The 16,426-nt window shown below is 39.4% G+C and overlaps 1 protein-coding gene across 12 annotated transcripts in view; it reads left to right on the top strand.

Moving 5' to 3' along the window:
- Positions 1 to 16,426, top strand: part of SRGAP2 (SLIT-ROBO Rho GTPase activating protein 2) — a 234,822-nt gene that overhangs the window by 116,804 nt on the left and 101,592 nt on the right. For all 12 annotated transcript variants that reach the window (XM_072815064.1, XM_072815062.1, XM_072815063.1 and 9 more), the window contains exon 4: positions 563 to 725. In XM_072815064.1, the coding sequence (XP_072671165.1) occupies positions 563 to 725 (163 nt within the window). The remainder of the gene's footprint in view (positions 1 to 562; positions 726 to 16,426) is intronic.

The raw sequence follows: 16,426 nt of genomic DNA, 5'->3' as shown, positions 1-16,426 counted from the left end.
TTAGACTTCTAAGTTTTGCCTCTAAACCTAAACACAAACCAAATGATTTAATGACTAAGATTATGGGCTTCGGAGTTGGATAGCCTAGACCTGTTCTAGTCAGAAAACGTAGAGCTGTGGTACTAGTCCCTGACTCTTCCTTAATGTCTCTATGATTTGGCTGTCGGCAAGTGACGACTTCTCTGAGTTTCAGTTTTCTAATTAGCAAAATGGGGATAACAGTAATGTTTTCTTAAGGGGAAATTATGAAACTTATGGGATAATGCATGTAAAACATTTACCAAAGTCCTAGAACATTGTAGATACTCAACAGATAATCCTGCTTCTCCTCTTTCTTCTCCTCTTTCCCTCTTCCTCTCTCCTCCCTCCTCTTCTCATTATTCTTATTTTCTCCACTGAGGTTTCAGATAAAGAGAAAACTAGAGGTGCAGGCTTCAAGGAAAGATGTCTATTTCTGACTCAGCTTTGATCACTGTGATTTTATGACATGGACTATATTCATAGCTGTTGGCCCTGGCTACTCACCTACACTGATTTTTTTTTTCTTGCTGTTTCTCTGCAGGAAGGATCAGAATGTACTCTCTCCAGTCAACTGCTGGAATCTCCTCTTAAACCAGGTGAAGCGGGAGAGCAGGGACCATACCACCCTGAGTGACATCTACCTGAATAATATCATTCCTCGATTTGTCCAAGTCAGCGAGGACTCAGGAAGACTCTTTAAAAAGGTATATAGCTATTTCTAGGCATGGAGATCCCTGGGAGGAGCGATGACACCATCTTGTAAATAAGAGAAAGACTATAGTATTGGCCCAGTTAAGAGGCTTTTCATTTTCCTACTGTGATCTCGTGGGAGAAAAAAAAAAAAACCCTGAATAGTCATTCTTTTCTTCCTTTCTGAGTTGAATCAACAGTAACCCTGTGAGTAACCGTTTGCAAGATACAATCCCAACACTGGCAACATAATTCATAATCTGCATATTTTGCTGATGATGGTGTTTCCTTGATGTCCTTGAGTGATTTGTGAAACTGTTGAGATTTGGGAACCTTCAGTGTGGTTTCACCTTTCCCTCTTCTAGTTCATGTATGTTTGTGATTCGGTTTAGTTTTCTTTCCAAGCATTCATCTTGGCCGAGGTGAACTCATGAATTTAGTGGTAATCTTACAAAACTAATGCCAAATTGACCTTACCTGTCAGTGGTGGAAATAATCTCTTGGAGACTAAGGAACCTTATTTCTAAGCTCTCTCAACCTAAATTCTCTCAATGGAGTCACTGGTTACAAATGATGGCAAAAGCTCCAACCATTTTATATAATGTATCATGTCTAACATTCAAGCTCTGATATCCCCAGATTTTTCAGAAGGCAAATAGTCTTCCCACAATGTTATAGATATAAAGGGGGTAGGTATATAGGGCTATTTCGTTGGTTTCCTATATAGGAAATCCATTGGTTTTCATTTGACAAAATCCAGTGTTAAAATTCAAGGCTGGGAGAGAAAGAACTTTGGTAAACAGGACTGTGGTCAATAGTAGCCAGTTTTTCAATTCTTAACATTAGGAAGTTTTCCAGATCTCAGTAGGTCTGGAATTAGAACCCAATTCTTTTGTTTATACCAGCATGAAAAAAGAACTGATTTAGAACATTCCATCTACTTAATGCATCTGTGTAGAGGCTTTTCCTGTGTCTTAAAGACAGGATATGAAGAGTAAAAAGCACCTGACAATGAAAAGAAGGAAGAGAAAGAGAACTTCTCCCGGAGTTTACTGGCTATTTTTAGCAGCCTGGCTGCACTGCGGTTGGAGCCATACTTCATTTAGGGGTGAAGGTACTTTTCACCATTTCCTCATGGTTTCCAGCATCTGCTCTAGCTTCCTTGTCATTCATCTGAATTATTCTGCAACCCTTGGTGACATGAGGATGTAGCTAAAATGAATGCCTGTAGTTAATTTAATACTGTACTGAATACTGGAAATATGCTAGAGAGTAGATTTCAGGGGTTCTTTTCACACACACACACACACACACACACACACACAAAGGTAACCGTGTGAGGTGTGTGAATTGGCTTGACTGTAGTAATCATCTCACTATGTATATATCCACATCAAGTCATAATGTCATACTCTTTAAATATATAGCTTTTATTAGAAAAAAAATTGAAGGCTATTTAGGTAGAACCTTGACAGTAATCAGATGCCACTTCAGCTCTTCTCTGTGACCTTGACAGCCACTTAGATTAACTCTAGAAGGACAGGGACTGACTGACTGTTTCCTCCTTCATTTTCTCTGTTCATCTGAGAAAAAACTTCTGTGAGGGATGTTCAGCTATCTAGACTTCACTGAAACTCTCAGCTCTCTTTTCTCCCAGCTTTAGAATGTTAGAGAAGAGCCAAGCTGAAGGAGGATTCTGGCCCATCCAGAACTCAGAGATGTGTATGCTGAAGGCAACCCATCATCAAAGCCTTGAGTGCTTCAGGTTTTTCAGGTGCCATTCACATTTCACCAAGAGCCTAACTGCATGGTTCATATAGAAAATATGGGGCCTCTGCCCTCCAGAAAGAAAATCTGCCCATGAAAGATATTCTTAGCCATGGTCTCAGAGTTGACCTCCTTACGTAAATTGTGTATTTCTTTGGTCGGGGCATAAGAAAGAATTTCTAATTACTCATGGGACTGTTTATGTATTACATTTTATTGAAGAAAGGTGCACATATAACAGACTTACAGCTACATGCACTTCTACAAACTGAACACACATGGTAACTAGCTCCCAGATCAAGAAATAGATTATTTCAGTACCCTAGGATTCCCACTCTCACTTCCTCACAGTCCTCAGGGGGTTGGGAAGGGTGGTCCCAACCCCCAAGGATAGCAACTGTCTTGACTTTTAACATCGGACATTCGTTTTACTTGGTTTCATACTTTATATAAATAGAATCATACAGTGTGTACTCTTTTGTGTCTGGTTTCTCTCATTCAACATATGTTTTTGAGATTTACTCATATTGTATATGGTTGTAGCCCATAGGACTTTTTCTTGATCTTAAAACTTTTTCATCAGTTAAATATAGTTGTAATTAGAGATATGTATAGGATTGTTGAATAGGCAATGTTTACTATCCCACTGGGTGAGTAATCTCTTTTCTCTCTCCCCTGGGGTCCATTGTAGGCAGAGGGTTCTAAGGTAGAAGCTGGCTTGGCTGATCACAAGTGTAAATTAATTCTGTTTTGGCTGGGTGAGAGCCTCTCTGCTTTCTAGTAATGGGCACAGAAGGATTCTTTTTCCATAACTTAATTTTTTATTCCCTTTTGCTTTAGGTGTGTTGCAGGTGAAGGATTAGAATCCCATTTATTAAGATGTAGTAATCAGACCAGAGAAATAAGGAGTGAGCCGGGCCACACTGGCAGTTAAGAGAGTCTTCCCAGGGCTTGCTCTAGTCTATCACAGAAGAAAGGTCTCTTCCAAGTGACCCTTCCTCTTGGTCTCAACTCTGCTAGTAACTCTGAAACCTTGGGCAATTACTTACTTCTTTCTGTATACACCTCAGTTCCCTAAAGTTAAAGATAAAAAGGCTTGGCCTATATGATCTTCATACTGCCTTCAAAATCTAGCTGGTAACTCTGAAACCTTGGACAATTACTTCTTTCTGTGCCTTAACTTTAGGAAAAGTTAAAAAAAAAAGTGCTTGGCCTATATGATCTTCATATTGCCTTCAAAATCTAGTATACTATAATTCTATGATGAATTTTATGATACCCAGTATTGGGTATCCTGTACTGGGGGCTTCCTTCTGGTTATTGGGTGACCTTTGTTAAATTATGATAAGTAAACTGGAATGCTCAAGATATGGACAAACAAAAGTGGATGTGGGTATGGAGAGTGGGCTAGCTCACACAATTAAAGATCAGATTTCTTGAGGAATGAAGCATTGTTTCAGATTCCCTTAGCTATAATGGCCAGCAACCAAGAGTCACCAAACAGGAATCCAAGTGTATAAAATAGATATACCTTTTGTTTTACCTGTAAATTTAGTTCCAGCACCAAAAGGGAAATCCACATTTCTCTGGAAACACACTGTTTAGGAAAGACATTGGAAAACCATTTCTGGTTCAGCCATGGACACCTGTGAAAATTCACCTGAGATTTATGTGAATTTGGATCTATTTCTCACCGGCAAAAGTCATGGGTTTTCCTCCTTTTTAGATTCTTTTTTAAAAAGCTATAAAACTTAATGGTTCACTAGCAAAGGTTATGATAAGAAAACCAACATTTGTTGAACTCTTTTGTGCCAGGTACAATATTAAGCACTCTATATGCTTAATCTTTACAATAATTCCATAAAGTAGTTGCTATTAATACCGCTGTATTAGGAAGGAGGAAACTGAAGCTTAGGGAGATTAATCAAAAATGAGGTGAGGGGGCACCTGGGTGGCTCAGTGGTTGAGCGTCTGCCTTCAGTGCAGGTCATGATCCTGGGATCCTGGGATTGAGTCCCACATTAGGCTCCCTGCAGGGAGTCTGCTTCTCCCTCTGCCTATGTCTTTGCCTCCTTCCCTGTGTCTCTCATGAATAAATAAATAAAATCTAAAAAAAAAAAAAAATTGAGGTGAGGTTAGTATTTAAATCCATTCATCTGACTCTAAAACTTTAGGTTTCCTCCCACATATTCTGTTAGGACTCTGGGTATGGTGTGCAGAATAGAGGGTATTCTGGATTTTCTTACCCTTTTCTGTCAAATCCAGATATTTCACTTAGTTACAGAATTAACCTAACCTTTTCTCTTGCACACAAACCTTCAAAAGGTTTGGAGGTGTTAAACATCAACATTGGATTGTTTTTCCTACTTGGTGTCTGGGTAAGCAGCTAGAAGTTGACAGTGAAATAGGACAGCAGGTTTTTTTCTCCCCAGGGGCAGGATCTCTAGTAAAGAGGGAAACAAAGACTTATTAAATGTGAAAGCTGGCCAAAAATCTGGCTCACAGTTTTAACTCAGCTAATTCGGGGATGTCAGGGTGCCTGCACAATTGGCCCCTCTGTACTACTGAACACCCTAAAGGGATGCTCCTTGCCGGCCCTCTGGTTTGTGGTTATGTCTGCTGGGACATACTTTGCATTTTGCATGAAGCCATGATGGAGATTCCTTTAGCTAAATATAACATCTAGAGAAAGTAGCCTCCTGTCCAGAGCATAGAAACAGACCCGCTTTGTCTAGGACTCCAGGGGAAACGGAGCCCATTTGGTGCTCCTGACATCTCCTTTCGCTTAGTGAAAGCTCAGTCTGTCTAACCCCTGTTGGAACCAAGGTTTAGGCAAATATTATTGCTGCCACCTTCATTTGTTTAATGCAGTAGCTTCAAAACCCAGAGCCAAACATTGCCAAATTTTACTTCCAGCTCCATGTCGTCTCTGTGAGAGACACGTTCTAAAGAATCTCAACAAGAATACAAATCATTTGTCCCACGTTCTGATCTTAAACCGAAGTAAACTTAGGTGTGCATTTTCCCACAGGGGAGAGGACAGCCTTGCTCTCTCTTCTTCCTTTCACTTTGCTGGAACACACTGAATGTACCTCTGACTTGGCTTTTCAGCTCACTGTTTCTAGCCCATAGTTATTCATGCTTAGCCTTGGAAGCAGTCAATTTGTATAGTCTCAATACTCTCAATTGTGCCCGCCTTTTTTTTCCTTTTACAGTATTCCAGTTAACTATACTTTTGTTTTGCCTGTAGTACCCTAAGTTTCCATGGTAGAAAGGTTAAATTGAGCAAGTTAGGCAGATTCCTGGTAGACCAGTTGTTTAGTAGTTCTCAGCTTTCCCTGTGAGAGTCATTGGGAGAGTTTAAGAAAAAAAAATCTTTGTGACTTTAAAGAGACAGATTTCTTAGGATACAAAAAGCATAAATAATAAAAGAAAAAAGATAAACTGGACATCACCAATTCTTAGACTTTTGCTCTTAGAAAGACATTGTTAAGAAAATGAAAGAGATGTCACAGATTGTGAGAATATATTTGTGATACATGTAACTCAATAATAAGACAAACTACCCAAAATTTTAAAAATAGGCAGAAGATTTTATATAAATATAGTGGCCAACATGTAAATGGCCAATAAGTACATGAAAAGATGCTCAATATCAGGAAAATGCAAATTAAAACAGTAAGTGTGATACATACTCATTAGAATGGTTAAAATTAAAAAGACTGACAACATGTTAGTAAGGATGGATGGAATTCTCATATGTTGCTGGTGAGAATATAGAATGGTACAACCACTTTGGAAAATAGTCTGGCAGTTTCTTATAAAGTTAAGTATGTACTTACCATATGACCCAGCAATTCTGCAGGTAGATATTTAGCTCCAAGAGATCTAAGAGTATATATATCTACACAAAGACTTGTACCTGATTATTCATAGTAGTTTTTGTTATAGGCTGAGTAATGGTCCTCGCCAAAGATGTCCACGTCCTAATTCCTACAACCCGTGAATTTATCTTATCTACATGAAGACTTTGCACATAGGGTGAATTTGAGGATCTTGTAATGAAGATATTCTGCTTCGTATCTAAGTAGGCCCTAATGCAGTCCTGAGTGTCCTTATTAGATGGAGGTAGAGAGAAATTACAGACCAAAGAGAAGAAGGCCATGTGATGGAAGTGGAGGAAAGCAGAGTCACAGAGAGAAGACACTAGGTCACTGGCTTTGAGGATGGAGGAAGAAGCCATGAGCCAAGGAGTACAGCTCTAGAAGCTGGAAAGGGCAAGAAAACGAATTCTGCCTGAAAGCCTTCAGGGGAATGCAGCCCTGTTGACACCTTGGTTTTGGCCTGGTGAAATCGGTTTTGGATTTCTGACCTCCCGAACTGTAAGAAAATAGAAATTAAAAATAGAACTACCATATGATCCAGCAATTCCACTTCTGAGTGTTTATCCAAAGAAAACAAAACACTAATTCCAAAAGATAGATGCATCCCTATGTTTATTACAGCATTATTTGCAGTAGCCAAGATATGGAAGCAACATAAGTGTCCATCATTGGATGAATGGATAAAGAAATTGTAGTGTATGTGTGTGTGTGTGTGTGTGTGTGTGTGTGTGTGTGTTTGTATTTATATATATCCTGGGCTGAAACCAAGAGTCAAACACTTAGCTGACTGAGCCACCCAGGTGCCCCCAAATTAAAAAAAATTTAAGAGAATAAATGCATGTTGCTTTAAGTCACCAAGTTTGCATTAATTTGTTATAACTGATGTAGGAGACTCATATTGTATTAATAATAGTCAATAATGGAGACAACTCAAATATCCACCAACAGATGAATATAAAAACATATTGTGATATATCCATATATGAATACAACTCAACAATAAAAAGAAATGAAATGCTGATAGATGCAATAATATAGATGAACTCCAAAAACATAACTGATTAAAAAAAGCCAGACACAATGAATACATTCTGTATTATTCCATTTATGTGAAATTTTAGAAAAGATAGGTCTAATCTATAGTGATAGAAAGCAAATTGTGATCACCTTGGGGCCAGAGTGGGATGAAGGGTTGACTGACTCATGGTGGTTACATGAGTGTGTACATTTGTCAATACTTAAAATGTGTACATCTTATTGTATGTAAATTATGCCTTAATAAAGTTGATTTAAAAATAATTTAGAGGAAAAAAATAATAATAATTTAGGGGCACCTAGGTGGCTCAGTGGTTGTGCGTCTGCCTTCGGCTCAGGGTGTGATCCTGGAGTCCTAGGATCAAGTCCCACATCGGGCTTTCTGCATGGAGCCTGCTTCTCCTCCCTCTTCCTATGTCTCTTCCTCTCTCTGTGTGTCTCTCATGAATAAATGAATAAAATCTTTTTAAAAAAATGTTTTTAAATAGCATGCCAATGCCTCACCCCAGGGCAGTTGTATCAGAGTCTCTGGGATAGGGCGTAGCTGATTCTTTCATATTGCCAGGGTTGAGAACCAGTGTTGTAGGTATTCTGCTTTCCATCCTGGGGAAACCCAATAACATAGCAGAAGCCATAAAATCCTGTCTATCTGTATGTGAGCCACATTTGCCCAGGCAACAATGTCGAAGCATCTAGGCAACTCATTGTGATTTTCCTACTTTATTCTTGGAGAATGACAAAGGGTAAATCTGGATTCAGATGAGTAAGTCGCACTGCAGAAAGTGGGAGATAGAGGAAGGGTGCTGAAGAAGAAATGTAATAATGGGATATCATTAGTTCTTTTCTCTAGGGTCTTTAGATGTCCTTTCCCATTGGTTGGTCAGTTTCAAGAGACTTGTCATGACCAGTCAGATTTCATTTGGCACCAATGAAATGTGTCTAGCAGTAAAAGCATAAAAGAGGTTTAAAACCAAAAACAGTGCATGTTACTTACTTACCTACCTACCTGTTTATCCCCTGTAGATGGGGACAGGATTTTTTAGTCTTTGAGTCCAGCTGCTTCACATATGTAAAAAGACTGGATATTGTAAAGAGGCATGTTCTGCGGTGGTGTTATAATTAATAAAGGAGGAGCAGTGATCCATAATGCCAGTATCGTCAAATGTCCCTGATGAGTAGTGTAGAGAGAAAGAATGGACTTCTAAGGGTTATGCCCTGCCCTTCTGAGAAAAAGTTTAACCTGGAGACATCTTTGGGAGAAGGAGTAGCTGACTGATTTACCCCACCCTCTCTTCCCCAGTCTACCCTACACCTCCTTGCAAAGGGACTCAGGATATCTGCGATCGATTGGATTTCCTCCGTGTTAGAACATGATCACAAACAATGTGGTGGTCAGCTTTACAGACAGCTCTTCCAGTTGCCCAATTTGTCTTGATGGTAGCAAAATCTGTTCTGGTTAATTGAGCTTTATTAACTCTGTTATCTGATGAAGAGATCCTCTTTGTAGAAAAGAATAGGATGGGAAGCTGAGCGTATTTGAGTAGGGGATGGAAGGCTGCCAGCTACTTCAAAGGTATCTGCTGATAAGGGGCGTCAGGTTTGCTGCCAAAGCCAACACTGAGGAGAGTTTGCAGCTAGCCCTGTTGGTTTCTGTGACTCTTAGGTCAGCAGCATCTGTGTCTTTGCCCTTGGGGCTTCTCTCTGGGTGGTCTAGGCTTTTTTGGACTTGGGAAGATTCAGCTCAGAGGGCGTGTGCGCCTCAGATGCCTGCAATCCTGCTTAGGTTAGTTTATATGTTTGCCTTTTTGGTGTCTTGGTCCTCAGCTATCTATCTGCCTTTTCTGAAAGAGCCCAAGGTGTTGTATGTGGAACATTCAAAAGGTATAATGGTAACTCCATCTTCATTTTTTTTTTTAATTTTTTTATTTATTTGTGATAGTCACACACACAGAGAGAGAGAGAGGCAGAGACATAGGCAGAGGGAGAAGCAGGCTCCATGCACCGGGAGCCCGATGTGGGACTCGATCCCAGGTCTCCAGGATTGCGCCCTGGGCCAAAGGCAGGGCGCTAAACCGCTGCGGCGCCCAGGGATCCCCTGGTAACTCCATCTTCATAAGCCAGTGAATGGTTAGGAGAATCTGCATAATAACAACTGCAAAATATGCAATGTGAGAAAAAGAGGTGTAGCGGGTAGAAACAAAAGTGTCCAAATGCAACCTTGTGTCTGAATACTACTCTAAACTGGAAAAGCGTGCAGTCAGTAAGTATTTTAGTGAATACTATAAACACAGCATTGTGGAAGCTAAAAAGAACTTAAAATGGAATTGATAGGGACGGTTTGCCCCGGCTTCTCAGTCCGCTCTTAAGACCAGTTAGATCTCCCCAAACTTGCCGTGGGATAATGATAATAAGACCAATAATAATGAGCTTTCATAAAATGCCTGCTGTCTCTGTTATACACTGTAGTACGCCCTAAATGTATATATTGTTTTCTAATCCTTTCATATATTTCATGATGGTTTTTCTTTCCCCTTGACTTTTTACAGAAGTTTAAAATACTTAAGAGAAATGCACATATTGTAAAGTGTACAGCTCTAATGAATTTTTACAAACTGAAAGCAACTATGTAATTAGCATCCTGATAAAGAAAAGAATGTTACCAGGATCCCAGGAGCCCCCCTCTTGTCCCCTTCCATTCATTTCCCCCTGAAAAGTAGTCACTATCCTGACTTCTAACACAATGAAAGCATTTGCCTGCCTTTAAAAAAACCTTATATTAATGGAATCATAAAATATTCTTTCAGCAATTTAAATATGTCATTCTTTTGTTTCCTGGCTTCCATTGTTTCCTTTTTTAAAAAAAATATTTATTTATTTATGATAGTCACACAGAGAGAGGCAGAGACATAGGCAGAGGGAGAAGCAGGCTCCATGCACCGGGAGCCTGACGTGGGACTCAATCTTGGGTCTCCAGGATCGCGCCCTGGGCCAAAGGCAGGCGCCAAACTGCTGCGCCACCCAGGGATCCCCTGGCTTCCATTGTTTCTAATGAGAAGTCAGCTGTGTGATGCCAATTGTTGTTCTTGAGGGCTTTGGAGGCTGCTTTCATTTTTAATTGAGGTATAGTTGATATACAATATTATATTAGTTTCAGGTGTACAACATAGTGATTTGACAATCGTATACATTATGAAACACTCACTATAATAAGTGTAGTTACCATACAAAATTATTACAGTACTTTTGACTATATTTTCCTGACGTTATATTTTTCATCCCTGTAACTTATTTATTTTATAACTGGAAATGTGTATCTCTTAATCTTGAAGGTTGCATTAATATATTTTTTTAAAGATTATGGGACACCTGGCTGTTGAGCATCTGCCTTTGGCTCAGAGCATGATCCCTGAGCCCTAGGGTCAAGTCCCACATCGAGCTCCCTGCATGGAGCCTGCTTCTCCCTCTGCCTGTGTCTCTGCCTCTATGTGTGTGTGTCTCTCTCACGAATCTTTTTTTTTTTTTTAAGATTTATTTATTTATTTGAATGAGAGAGGGGGCATGTGCTCGTGGATGAGGAAGGGCAGAGGGAAAGAATTCTCAAGCAGACTCCCCGCTAAGTGTGGAGCCTGATGCAGGGCCTGATCCCACAACTCATGAGATCAAGACCTGTTCCAAAATCAAGAGTCAGACACTTTTTTCTTTTTTTAAGTTTATGTATTTATAATCTCTACACCCAACATGGGACTCGAACTCACAACCCCGAGATCAAGAATTGTATGCTCTTCCGACTAAGCCAGCTAGGTGCCTCAATATTTTTTTCTTCAGTGCTTTGAATATGATGACTCTAAGTGTAATTGCCATTGAATTTCTTTGGCTTGGGTAAGTGCAATATCTAAATATTCCAGGTTTATGGGTAGTGTTTTTTTTCCTTCAATTTGGGAAAATTTCTGGCAAATACTTTTTTCCATCCCATTTCTCTTGTTGCCTTGACCCTAACTGCACATTTATTAGACTCCTTGATACAATCCCACAGATCATTAAGGCATGCCTTTTTTATTTTCTGTGTGCTTCAGTTTAGATAATTTCTAAAGTTAATCAATTCTTTTGTTGTATATAGTCTGCTAATAACACCATCCAATGAATTTTTCATTTTAGATGTTGTATTTTTTAGTTTGATGATTTCCACTTGGTCTTTTTTTCAGTGTCCATGTTACTTCTGAAATTTCTCTTTTCTTGATATTTTCAAAACATATGCGGCAACATTTTTAAAACGTTATCTGCTATTTTCAACACCTATATCATCTGTGTTTCCGTTTCTGCTTATGGGGTTTTCTCTTGACCATGAATCTCATTTCTTTATTTTTTCATGTTTACCAATTTTTTATGACATATCAGACATTGTAGTTGACACATTATAGAGATTCTAGATTATTTTTATGTTCCTCTGAAAAGTGTTAAGTTTTGTTCTAGCAGCCAGTTAAATTACTGGCTGGTCACCTTGAACTTATAGGGATTCATTTTATGCTTTGTTAAAGTGAGTCTAGTTTGGTTTTGTCCGTAGTTCTGGAACATATTCTATATATTTAAGACGACCTTTCTAGGGCTTTCATGGAAAGTGGGCCTTGAACTCCAAACTCTGTCTCCTCTACAGTGGGCAGCAGCTAGGATGACCAGTGTTCCCAGTTTGGTTAACGGGGTTCCTGGGACATGAGATTTTGTTTTATCCATTCTTCGGTTGACGACCTTTGTGTAGTTCCAGTTTGAGGCTATTGTGGATAATGCTGCTATGAACATTATATTGGAAGGTTATTTTTCTTCCCATTGTATAGCTGAAAACATTAAAGCTCACATTGATAAAATACTTCTTTGTAAGGACCACAAAGAGATGACGATGGAATTTGAACTCCCTAGCTCTTTCTACTATGTCCCACTACCATCCAGTTTCAGGATTGATAGGTGGTACCTTAAGCAAATAGTTGTTGCCAGATCACATGGTTGAGGGGGACAATCTGAGCTTTAAGAATAGTTAATTCAAAACTTGCTTCTCTCCTCCCTCTTTCCTCTGCCTCTTCCCTTCCACTCCTCTGCCCTTCCCCCTCCATCTCCTTCTTTCCTTCTCTTTTTTCCTTTTCTCTTCTTCTCTGTTCTCTATTCTTTTGAATAATCTATTCAAAGGTTATAGTACATATACACTGTAGGAAATACAAGAAGCAAAAGTATGATAATGAAAAACCAGGTTGTAGTCTACAAACTATTTTGTAGTTTGTTATTTTAGTCAAGATCTTCACTTTTCTGCAGCACCTGGCTGATTAAATCTGTAGAGCATGAGACTTGATCTCAGGATCATGAGTTTGAGTCCCATGAGTATGGAGCCTACTTAAAAAAAAATACGAAAAAATAAAGATGGGGGCACCTGGGTGGCACAGTTAGTTGAGTGTCCAACTCTTGGTTTTGGCTCAGGTCGTGATCTCATGGGTCATGGGATCCAGCCCATGTCAGGCTCCATGCTCAGTGGGGAATCTACTTCTCCCCTGCTCTCTCACTCTCTTAAATAAATAAATACATCTTTAAATAAAAAAAAGATCTTAACTTTTCCATTTTATCTCATCTAAGTTTTCGTCTCTTCTAATGGCCAGGCTATAGATTTCCCTAATTATCTTTTTTTTTTTAATTTTTATTTATTTATGATAGTCACACAGGGAGAAAGAGAGAGAGGCAGAGACATAGGCAGAGGGAGAAGCAGGCTCCATGCACCGGGAGCCTGACGTGGGATTCGATCTTGGGTCTCCAGGATCACGCCCTGGGCCAAAGGCAGGCGCCAAACCGCTGCGCCACCCAGGGATCCCCCTAATTATCTTAAAAATGCCCTTGAAACTGGTTTGTCCAAGCTAGTATCTATGCACACTAATTTTTATGTCCCTTAAGTCTTCTTTAATTTAGCACTATTCCTTTTCCAGGACATTGATTTGTTGAATAGACCAGGCCAGTTGTCCTGCAGCTTGTCCCACCTTCTAGATTTGTCCAGTTGCTTCTTTGGGTTGTTGCTAACTTCTTCCTGTATCTTGTATTTCCTATATATTGGAGGTTGGTTCCATTGGCCAAATCTAGTCAAGTTATACATTTTTGACTAGTATGCATAATGGGCAGCGTTGGTTACTTCATGTCGTATCACATAAGGAAATATATATAATATCTGGTTAGCCTGCCAATGTGATGCTGACGTTGACTCCTCAGATTAAGGTGATAACAGTTTGAACCCTCCATTTTGCAGTTAGATTTTTTCTCACATGATAAAAAGGCCATTGTGTAGTATTATATGTGATGCCATCATACAAACCTCGGGTGTTCATTCAGTCATTCATCTGAAGGCTTTAACATCAATGATAATTCCAGACAAGTTACTTTTTACCATCTCTGTACCTCTTATACTTGACTGCAAGATGCCTCTCTGAGAAAAGGGAAGGATTATTAATAGAACTCATCAGGTACTATAGAAATAAACAGTTTATAGAAACTTAGTACTCCCAGGAGAAATCCCACTAATGGTGTGGAAGCTGACTAGGTACCAAGTTTTTATTATAAGAGTTACAGCAATAATAAAAATAATAGTAATTATAACTAATACTAAATGAGAGCTACACATGCCCAGGGACTATGCTAAGTACTTTATAGGTATTAACCTATTTAATCATCACAACAACCCTTTGGGATGGTTTCATCTTCTCCATAGCACCTGGGGAGAGGGGTTAAGCAGTTGACTCAAGGTTATGGAACTGGTTAGGGGCAGAATTGGGATCCATGTCTAGGCAGCCTACTGCCCCTGAATCATCTCTTCACATCACCATGCTCTGCTGACTCACAGGTAGCAAGGTGGCAGTGATTGTATTGGTCAGCTGAAGGGCCAGGGCTGTGTAGGGAATTAAGGGCTCGTGCATTCTGCAGCCGTATTCCGTCATGCTATTCTGATTCTGCTTTTTGCCCAGCTTGTCTGGGGAGAGAGAGAGAAGCATCTTTGATTTCAGCCTCCCCTCTTGCAGGACTGACTCTTTTTTTGTTTTCCTATGTATCTCTGTCAAGAGTTTCCCTTTGAATTTCTCCCTGCTTGTCTGAGCGTGATTTTTGTGTAAAATGGGGAGGAAAATGAATTCTCTTTCTTTTGAGATAACATCTTTAGTTTTTCCATTCCATTTTCTTCTTTCGGTACGATAGTGGATTTTTTTCCTGATCTCTTGGTTTTTCTACCTGAGCCTACCTTTCTTTGCTTTTAAGCCTAGCTGTGAGGGTCCTCCCCGTCACACACAGACACACACACACACACACACACACCTACCTTTTACTCTGTGCTTCAGAAACCATTTGGGTCTATATCCAGTGTTTCCTAATATTGACTCAACATAAAACTTCCAGTCTCAGGTTAATTTTAATTGTCTGCACAATTCTTATCTTTAAGAGATGATAGGAATCTGGGCGCATCCTTCCTCACTGTCTCAAGAGCTCTCAGAATCATCCTCTTATTGAGCTAAGAAGTTATGGTTAAGGCCTAGGGAAAGGACTGAGAAGTAACAACAAAAATAACAATTTTTATTTTATGTTTCCTTTGATTTTGAGGCAGACAGGAAACCCTGTAGCTTAGTTTTCTTTCTTCTTTTAAAAAAAAGATTTTGTTTATTTATTTTTTAGAGAAAGGAGAGGGAGAGAAAATCTCAAGCAGACTTCCTGCTGAGTGCAGAGCCAGATGCAGGGCTCGATCTTATAAGATGAGATCAAGAGTCCAATGCTTAACTGATTGCACACACCCAAGTGCCCAGCTTAGTTTTTTTTTTTCAATTGTAAAAGTAATTAATATGTATTTTTCAAGCTATTGCAGGGAAATAGGGACGCCTGAATGGCTCAGTAGTTGAGCCTTTAGTTCAGGTCGTGATCCCGAGGTCCTGAGATGGAATTCTGCATCAGGCTCCCCAGAGGGAGCCTACTTCTCCCTCTGTGTATGTCTTGCCTCTCTCTGTGTGTCTCTTATGAATAAATAAATAAAATTTTAAAAAAAGATATTGCAGGGGAACAAAAATAATAAAAAGAAAATAATGATTACTGGGAATCAATTATTCTAATATTTTTTTCTCTGTGTATTTTTCTTTAGAAAATTAGGATTGTATATTAAGTTTTGTGTAATTTTTTCACTTAACATTTTAAGTGCGTATTTTGTCTGTGTCATTGCTCCTTCTTTAAAAACATTGTTTTTGATGACTATACAGCATTCTATTCTCTGGCTATTCCATAGGTTATTCATATATTACTTATGATTCTTTGGCTGTATGATTTTTACTCTACTGGACCGAGTTCTGGTACATCCAGGAGCAGTCCAGTATCTCATTGGTATCTTCTTGGAAACTACTTGTTTTTAGAATGACTAGGTTGCCTGTGCTCTCATTTGGAAATACCCTACTTTTGATATGAGTAAAGGAGAGAGGGTTTCCCCCTCTTCTTCTTTCCCTTTGTCTTCCTCTTATATCTTCCTCATTGTCTCTGAGCTCAGCTGGGAATCTAGACCTCAGAGCTGTGTCTGAGCCTCTGCCCTGGCTGGCTCAATGGAGTACTTATGCTGTGCTGGGTTTCAGTTTCCTCATCTTTACACTGCAGAAAATTGCTCATATCCTTACTTTGCCTGCCCAGAATGTCAGAGGAATCAGTAAAGCCTGGGGAGAAAGGGCTTTGCCGTTGTCAAAAAGACAAGAGATAACAAATGTTCGTGAGGAGATGGATGGAAGGAAATCCTTATACACTGTTGGTGTGAATGTAAATTGATACAACCACTGCAGAAACCAGTATGGCAGTTCCTCAGAAAATTATAAATTGAGCTACTATATGATCCAGCACTTCCTTTCTTGTGTATATATCTGAAGGAATTGAAATCAGTATCTGAAAAGATATCTGCACCCTCGTGTTCACTGCAGTGTTATTTACAATAGCCAAGATATGGAGACAACCTAAATGTCTTTTGACAGATGAATGTGTAAAGCAACTGTGATGTG

Source organism: Canis lupus, chromosome 38 (assembly GCF_048164855.1).
Source record: "Canis lupus baileyi chromosome 38, mCanLup2.hap1, whole genome shotgun sequence".
NCBI classification, from domain to species: domain Eukaryota; kingdom Metazoa; phylum Chordata; class Mammalia; order Carnivora; family Canidae; genus Canis; species Canis lupus.
Note: the sequence above shows the minus strand (reverse complement) of the source record. Positions and strands in the feature narration are given on the sequence as shown.